The sequence below is a fragment of the Condylura cristata genome, unplaced genomic scaffold (genome assembly GCF_000260355.1).
Source record: "Condylura cristata isolate star-nosed mole 26May11 unplaced genomic scaffold, ConCri1.0 scaffold00003, whole genome shotgun sequence".
NCBI classification, from domain to species: domain Eukaryota; kingdom Metazoa; phylum Chordata; class Mammalia; order Eulipotyphla; family Talpidae; genus Condylura; species Condylura cristata.
In genome coordinates this window covers 11,055,498-11,064,895 of record NW_004567104.1, presented here as the reverse complement: position 1 = coordinate 11,064,895, position 9,398 = coordinate 11,055,498, and the positions used below count along the sequence as shown (strand labels likewise).

The window sequence follows — 9,398 nt, the reverse complement described above, 5'->3', positions numbered from 1 at the left end:
CAACATCACCTATAATAAGGGAGATGTAAATTAAAACCACAATGAGTTACCACCTCACCCCAGTGAGAATGGCACATCTTCAAACAACAGCAATAACAAATGTTGGCAAGGATGTGGAGAAATAGGAACTCTCCTGCACTGCTGGTGGAAATGCAAATGAATACAACCATTATGGAAAACTGCTAAACATGGATCTTCCCCACAACTCAGCAACCCCACTCTTAGGTATCTACCCAGAAGACACAAAAACAGTGATTCAAAAAGACACCTGTACCACCCATGTTTATTGCTGCTTTATTCACAATTGGAAAGACATGGAAACAGCCCAAATGCCCAAACATGGTTGACTGGATTAAAAAGATGTGGTACATGTGCACAATGGAATATTACTCAGCAACCAAAAAAGGGGAAGAACACATGTCTTTTGCAGCAACATGGGTGGAACTGGAAAAGATCATGCTTAGTGAAATAAGCCAGAAAGAAAAGGAAAAATACTGGATGGTTTCTCTCATAGCAGGAATATAATGGGAATAGGCAAAAAATAATGATAATGATGAACAGCTATATACCAGAGACATTTTGTGGGTGTGGAGTGGGGAATGGGATCATAAACAGTGGAGGGAGGGAAATGCACTGGATGATGGCACATGAGTGATTTGGTGATGGGAAATCCAAAGGGAAAATGCACAAAATGATGTAAAAAAAAAAATATATATATATATATATATATGTAAACTTTAAGAATTAAAGAAAGTCATCTGTGGATGTATAAGTTTTTGTTTATGTTTTACCAAAAAACCAGACTCTGAATCTGAAGCTAAAACTAGTTGATTTGCAATCAACACTGAAAAACAATGATTGAATTTGGTCATGTTGTTTCAGCCTGCACACTGTGGATACTTATTCTGTGCATTTAAGGAGCCTGAATTATTGGTTCTTTAGTAAATCTGAAATAATTAATCTCTCTATGTTTGAAAATGGAAATTTGCTTACATATTTATTCCTTCAAATGTTCTATGTACCATTTTCTTCTACTTTTGTTTCTTCACAAAACTACAAAAATACTTTTTACAGAGTTTTAAGACATGCTGCAAAAATGCTCAGAATCTTTATCTTCAAAATAATAATTTTCTTCTTGCAAATAGAGAAAGCATATGATAGAACAAAATTGGGGCAACTTTGGAGTGGGAGAGCTTGGAGGAGAAATAGATGGAAGTAGGGAGGGAAGGAGAGGGGGAGACAGAGAAGAGAGAGATGGAGATATCTTTTACTCTATTCAATTAATGTGACAAACATAAGATAGAGTGATGGCCTAGATAGTTTTCCCTCACCTCTCTGACTACTCACATAGTCAGTGCACAAGGTATACTGGATGCTTGCAATAATCCCAAAAGAAGAAGAAGAAAAAAAAAAAACAAAAAACAGGACCTTCCCAAAAGTAAGGCTGTGTTGATGGGGTCTATGATTCCAAGACATGATGGTGTCATTCAGTATTAAGTACAACACACAAAAATAATGTTTTAGGTATTCTCCCTTCAAAGACGTATAACTACTTCAGTATAAATCACTGGAGAAATATTATTCCAGCATTAAACATTTGTAAATTAACATCCAAGAAAGGAATTCGGTCTTTCCTATGAGATAATATGGACCATAAAAATAGACTTTTTGATATGTCCACATTTGACCTGAACCTTTTATAATGTCACAAGTGTACAATAGTAGGAGAAAGGGACTGAAAAATAGAGCCATTTGTGCAATTCTGTTTCTCCTTTTTCTTTCCTTAAGAATGTATGGGATTACGGTTGAGATTTTAAAAAATGTACAAAATGGAGAATAAAATAAAAAATATATAAATAAAACTGGACAAAAAATGTACAGAGTCAAAGGTCTGGTTTTTTCCTAAAGATTTTTTATATGCAAACTCTTCTATTTCAAACAAATGAAAATCATGTCAATGAAGTAATTAAGCTTTGATAAACTAGTAAGACTTTATTTTGTATCTGGAACCATTTGTATTACATCAAGAACGTTTGCTTTTATCTCATTAATCTTAATATCATATTCATCTCATTCTTCTCTTCTTTTTGTGATCCTAAATTGGCTGTTAGCTATCCCAAGGAACAGCAGGCTGTGTAGGAAAGGCCCAGTCTTGGAGAGAGCGAATATAAGGGTCTAGCAATCCAGCTTAGGCTAATGAACAACAGCATAACTTGGAGAAGCAATATAACTTCTCTATCCCTTAGTTTCTTCAAAAAATGTAGTCCTTATTTCTATTTATTCCACAAAATGTTCTTTCCAGGACAAAATATGATAGGCAAAAATATATTTAAAAATAGAAACTAACCATATTCCATGATTTCTGTGTCTTGGACATTTTCTATTTTGAAATTAATCTAGAGACACAGAAAGTATGTCTAAGTCTTAGTTATTATAGTTTTTGAAAATTGGTGATATAGTGTGCCCTATCAACACCATGACTACAAAAATTTCAGTACAGTAGACCCAAGGTTGAAGGTCATGTTGCTTTAGCTTTCAAGTCAGTTCTGAAAAATAGCTTTTTAAAGCCATTTAAATTTCAGATTTTCACTTTTAATAAAAGAAGCAAATGGGGGAAATGTGTTCACATTTCTGGAAGCATTTTGTAAGAAGCAGCTGTAGTGTCCTTAGATTCCCAAGTCTGTTATGAAGGTTAGCAATATATTTTATAATGAGTTCTAAACCACCTGCCTTTGTGAAGAAATTAATATTGAGATGGATTTTTCTTAAGCTTTTTTGTCCTCAGCAACTAGGTACAGTTTTCTTGTTCAATGATTTGAGGAACCTCATAAAAATGTTCATTTTATGTTAAAAAAGATTATTTTTTAAAGATATTGTCTAAATGTATTTTTTTTAATATTTGGGGGTGACTTGAGATTGAAATTATACTTCCCAAGTACAGTAGTCAGCAGATGAGGTACATATAATTTACTTTAAAGGTCTAATACCTAGAATGAATAAAATATGGTTTAAAATAAATTTGACTATAGTTTAAGCCATTAGAATTTCAGAATATTGCCTAAATCATTTTTCTTCCTGTCTCTATAGATGTTTCAGTAAAAATCAGTGGATTCAGGGAGCAGTAAGAATTTGAACACAACAAGAAGTAGGATTTATCCTGAACAGCTTGTTCAAAAATAAACACAAGCAAGAAAATGTCCACCTTAGCAAACCCACCCAACAGCCTGGAAATGCCACAAGAGATTAAGAAAAACTGTGGAGATAAACAGGTAGAATTCACAGTGGAGAGAATAAAAATGACAAAGAACATTAAAGAAAAACAAAGCAATGATTTAGAGAAAGTGGCCTTTAAACGGAAAGCAGAAGGTGAAGACAAGCCACCTGGAAAGAAAGAGGCAAAGATAATAGAACTTGACAGTCCGCTAATCACCATGCCTCTCCCTCACATCCCCTTAAAGAACATCATGGATGTGGAGGCCAAGCTGGTCTATGTCGATGAAGAGGCTGTGAGCTATGAGTTTGTAGAGTCCTTCCTGTCCACTGGGATTCAGTCAACATGCCGAGCTGCTGAAACAGTAGACCCTTTGCATGTACCTAATTTCAGCTTTGTGCCTCAGATTGACAAATGGCTTCAGGTAGCCTTAAAGGATGCCAGCTCTTGTTACAGACAAAAGAAATACGCCGTGGCAGCAGGACAGTTTAGAACCGCACTTGAGGTATGCAATTAAAGAAAACATAGATGGTAACAGGAAGCTGTGAAGTGGAAAAGTGTTACATTGAGTAGGTCTGATGGTACTGTAATGAACAGTAACCACTGTGTGAAAATATTGAATGATATGAGGATTATGCATTTCCTAGTACACATGATAACATAAGGTATGACTGTAAATTAATATGCTTGTGTGCCCTGGACATATAGAAAGCACACCAAAAGCATACCTCACATTTTTTTTTCCTCTGCTAGCAATCTCTGTAGTAAATCATAACATATATAAAAATAGAAGTGGATTTGTAATTTGAAATGTACAACTACAAAAACATTGTTTTAGTATAGTGGCAAATGAAGAAAAGATTCTATAGAAAAGACAGTTAATGAATATATGAATAGTCACTTTGTTATACAGTCTTCATAATTGAATATAACCATCTCTACTTTGGAGGAGGGGTGTAATATGGTTTACAACACTATATATGATTTAGAAGGAATAGAAGCACACCTTTCAGATATTAGTTATCACACCACTACCCACCCCCCCATCTTGCTCTCCTTGCTTCCCCTCCCCTTCTGGAGCCCTAATTCTGCAGTCATATTCTAGGACTGATTATTTGTTTAGCTATGTCTGACCCTTTTTTTTTTTGCATTTTCTATATTCCATGTATAAGCGAAACCACTGGCCTTTGTCTTTCTTCTTTTTGATTTAAGTTTACTTAGCAATATCCCCTCCAGTTCCATCCATGTTGCTACAAATTAATCATCTTTTACTATCTAATACAGGCTGATAATTTGTACTTGATACATGTTAAAAGCAAAGTAATACACTTTATCATCAAATTTAAGACTAGTGAGCTGTTTGAGTAATAATGTTCTCTCTGCAAACAGGTTAGTTGGTCAACATCATGGCATAATGAAATAGTCCATAGACTAGAGTAAATTTGAGAATCATCACTAAACCATAAAATAGGTAATAGGAAAAATTCCTCCCCCTCATAATGCACTGAAGTTATTCAGTGTAGACAGAATCCCCCAGCAACACAGTATTAGTGACCACAAATTTCACTAGTCACAAAGAAATTAATCTCATGCTATGTATTCCTGGTGGCCACAGGAGATAAAAAAAATTGAGTCAAGAAATGTCCTTTTCCCTTTAATAGCCGGGTGATGGGGACAATCCAGTAAACTATTAGAGATGGTTTGAAAGAGTGATCCAATCACCATCAGAGAAGGGCCATGGGCAGAAGTCATGATTGTGATGGAGATTTAAAGAGTAAAGTATTATTTCCACTGTAATTTTCAGATTAAAATCACTACACTGAATGATTAAAGGAATAACAGGTAACAGTGCCCTTAAGTATTTGGAAAGAAACTCTAAGCAAAAAACAGGAAACCCAGAGTGGTAAAGTACACAAAAATAGATACAACTGTGGGCCTCCCTGGTGGTGCAGGGGTTAAGTCTCAGCACTAGGAAGCTAACTGCAGCCACTGAAGCACAAGTTCCTAGCCAAGGAGGTGATTCACAGGGCACAGCAGACCTCTCCTGCTTGCCTGCTGCTCCCTTCAGCAGTGAAGGGATTGCATTAGATCTGCCTGATCTGCCGGCCCACCTCATCCCCACCCCATCTCTAGTGAATCCTCTCACTCCCCTGTACCTCTGGCCTTTACCCTAGCTCTTGTACACATGAATACATAAATATTTTAAAAAATAGATACAACTACAAAAACGGATGTCCTCATCAAGTGTCATCTACACAAAGAAAGAAAAAAATAATACACTGAGTAAACTTTTAACCATGTTAAAAGCATGCCCCAATTTAAGTTAGCTACAAATCACTGGGAACATTCCATTGTCCTTTCAGCTAAAAACCAGCAGCCTCCGAATGAATAAAGGATGCTAATGAAAGGCACTAGGAAGAGATCCTGGCATCTGTGTGAGGGTTATTCTCAGTAGAAATTTTGGGGGGAAGGGGTCAATAGGTTAAAGGTATAACTCTGAGATAAAGAAAAACAGTCATTTTTTGGATGACATTTCTGATTGAGTTTCTACTGGTTTACAGTATTGCATGTGACTTAGGTTAATATATTCATACCTCTTCAGTGTACTGATAATCCTTTCTCACAGTTCATTGGGGACATTCACCCTTTGCTTCCCATCCCTCCCCTTACCCTACAAGTAGGTAACTGGGGCCCATAGAATTTCGGCAAAAAATGATCAATTAATAGAGCTCACAATAATTTACACCTGAAACTTATTTAATGTTATAAAGCAAATTACATCAATAAACATACTTTTTTAAAAGGAAACCATAATTTTTAATGAAATAAATTAGCAGTGTTTAAATGAAATCCCATGTTACTAGTCTGATAATTAAGAGTTCTTTCAATATGCTGAGATACAGTTTCTTTGTTATTATGTCCTTATAGGTAAATCTATAAGTATATTTGTTGAACGCTTCTAAAATGAGTACCAGTGATCTGTCTTCAGAGGTTCACTTTCCTGTAATTTTCTCCACATGTATGTGGGCTAGAATGCAGTGACTGGTTTAAACTGAGTAGAATATAGTTAAAGTGATGAGATGTTACTTCTTAGATTAGATTATGAAAAACTATGCTTCTTCCTTTTGCCACTCTCTCCCTCTCTTGCTAGTACTCTTTCATTCCCTCTACTGGCACACACTGATGATCCACACTGCCATAGGAGAGGCCCATGTGGCAAGCTACTGAAGACAACCTCAGCTTAATAACTATTACCAATAACTATTTGTCTGAGTTTGCAAGCAGATCTTTCCCTGGTAAGCTACAAATGTCTAGCAAACTCAGCTGAAGTCTTCATTGCCATCTTGTGTGAGTTCCTGAGGTACCCTGTGCCCAAACTGCTGACTCATAGACACTGTGAAATAATAAACTTTACAATGTTAATCCAAAATATAATTTTTGCAATTAAAAAGGCATGAAAACAAAGCACATGCACTGACTTACTATAAACCTATTTATAGCAATGATATAGTCTTCAGTATATTTTAGTTGATGCAAACTTCCAAACAAATCTAAACAAGATATTTAAGTAGAAGAAAATATCCTATTTCCCATAAAACTCAATGCTCAAAATTGTAAAACTTGAATCAGTTTTTAATGACCCCAAATGTAATTGTACCAGAAAATGCTTGTCTTCTGACTTGCTCTTGTGACTATATTCTCTCTCTCTCTTCACTCCCTTCTCTATTCTCCCCACCACTCCTACCTCCAGGGTTTTTAGGAAAGCTTTGGATGCTGACACTAATTACTGATAATTAACAAAGGTAATTATTTTGAGACCAAAACTTAGCTTAGACATCTGGCCTAGCTTTTGTATAATTATCTTGGGAGTTAAGTTTAAAATCTTACCTAGAATGTCTCTTAATAAACCAAAGCTACAGGGAACACAAAAGATTTTTAACCTCTTTAACCCTTTCTTCCCTCTTCCCCTGAATTTTACTTCCCTGCCAATTTAACTTCAATAATGAGTGTCTCAGGTACTGTTTAGTGTATTGTTTCCTTTTTGTTAGGTCCTAACATAGTCTTGAGTAATATTGGATGAGAGACGCAGGCAAAATAATAAAGATCACACCTGAAGGACAGGTGCATCAGTGAATATTTTAGTGTAAGTTAGGATTAAGTTTCACTACAAATGACAGAAAATCCAAAATAATGGTGTCTAAAGCAACATTTTTTTCTCACATAAATTTCTCACAGTAGTCAAGTGCTATATGTTATAACCATCAGAATGTCAGATACTATTTTGTCCTGCAATGTGTAGCTTTGACCTCATCTTCCAAAATGGCAGCTCTTGTTGGTGTCATCACATCCAACATTCTAGCCAACCAGAAGGATAAAAAAGGAGTGTGAAGCACACTTTGTCCTTATAAGCACCCAGACAGAGCTTCTCTTCAAATTAACTTCTTAAAACAAAAAACTTGATGGGAGTTAAACCTGCTGTTTCTATTTTTTCTCCATTGACCCCTATTAAGTCATGTGGCCTCAAATATCTACAGCGAGGTTGACAAGTATAGTGTTGTTCTGATGGTCCTAACACATTCCGGAGTCCTAGTACTGAGAAAGAAGGAGAAATGTATATTGAATGATAACTACCAATTTTTCATAAAGTGCTTGTGTCTTGGGAGGTACTGAAAGGCATACTGAATGCTACCAAATGAGCGGTACAAAGTTAGCTGTTTGAATGCACAGAAGATTGGTTGTGGTTAAAGGTAAGACCAGGAAAAAAAAAAAAAAAACAGAAAAGCAAAAGCTGGGGAAAGATCCCAGGCAACTATCATTGTGAATTATCATAAGTTCAATGTAGCTAATACTCACTAGAAATAGTCTGGCTTGTATGTTAGTTTCCCGGTGTCCTCGACAAAATATTAGTTTGTTTTGTTTTCATAAGTCACTGACTAGATGAATTCATAATATTTGATAATGATTAATAGCATACAATGAATCAGAAGATAACAGTTTAGCTTCAAAAATAGCAATCAATTTTAATTTTTTAGTATTTCACACCATAGGAGGCATTTATTTAAATGTGCTTGATAAGAAAAGCACTTTCTTTTCTAAATTTGAAACAGTTTTGTAGGTAATATGAATCCTCATATCTGTGAGCAATTCATCACACTGTCAAGTTTTACTAAAATCAGTTACCATTTGTTCTTGTGTTTGTATTCAAATCAGAAACTATAATAGCAAAGCAAAACTTTAAGCTAAATTTGAAAGGCATAAAATCGTGTGATATTTTTCATGCTTGTATGCTATCCCCTACATTTTAAAGGGAAATGCTATAAAAATTCATGCACTATAAAAAGTAGCGTGTATTCTCTAAGGAAACGTGTAAGTCATCAGCTTCATATAGTCATATTTGCACATTAGGAAATACACATTATTCAATAAGTTGTTTGGTTGTCAATGAAACATAGGAAGAAATTAATTAAGAAGCATAGCTACATTTTCATTGGGAGTAGTATATTTATTAATAATAAAGACCTGAAAGAAAATTAAAGATATGGGAGCATACAAGTCAGATTTTTTCTTGTTCCTTACAGGAAAAACACTCAAAGGAATTACCAAAGGTCATTTATTGTTTTTTAAAGATCTATTTTTTTTTATTTGTTTACACATACAAAAACTGTGATATAGGCCAGAGGGGCAGGAATTGAGAGGATTCACTAGAGACAGAGTGAGGATCTCTGAAATACACTGCTAAGGGGAGCAGCTGATGAGAGAGAAGATATCTGCTGTGCCATGTGGGTCAGCTCCCAGGGATGGAACTCAAGCTGCAGTGGCTGGTGATAGCTTGATAGTGCTGAGACTTTAAACCCTTTACCACCAGGGAATCTTCACAAAAGGTTATTTTAAATTTGTGCCATATATCCAATAAATACCATCATTCCAGCCTTACTTTTTCTTTCTTTTTAAAGATTATTTATGCATACAGAACTGGGGTACAGGCCAGAGGTCGGGGAGGGTGGGGTAAGAGGATTCACCAGAGACAGAGAGGGGAGCAGAACCCGCAGATCAACTAAGTACACTGCTGAGGGGAGCAGTGGCCGGGCCAGGAGAGGTCTGCCTGGCTTGTGGATCACCTCCAGGGCAGGCGGGGTTCGAACTCATGGTGAAGTGGGTTTAGCTTCTTAGTGCTGTGCTTTAACCC

The 9,398-nt window shown here is 35.8% G+C and overlaps 1 protein-coding gene across 1 annotated transcript in view; it reads left to right on the top strand.

The window, feature by feature from the left end:
• The first annotated feature begins 3,106 nt into the window (after positions 1-3,106).
• The window catches only part of SPATA16 (spermatogenesis associated 16), a 203,743-nt gene continuing 197,451 nt past the window's right edge, over positions 3,107-9,398 (top strand). The window contains exon 1 of the mRNA XM_012731859.1: positions 3,107-3,716. Within this exon, the coding sequence (XP_012587313.1) occupies positions 3,195-3,716 (522 nt within the window). The 5' untranslated portion in view covers positions 3,107-3,194. The remainder of the gene's footprint in view (positions 3,717-9,398) is intronic.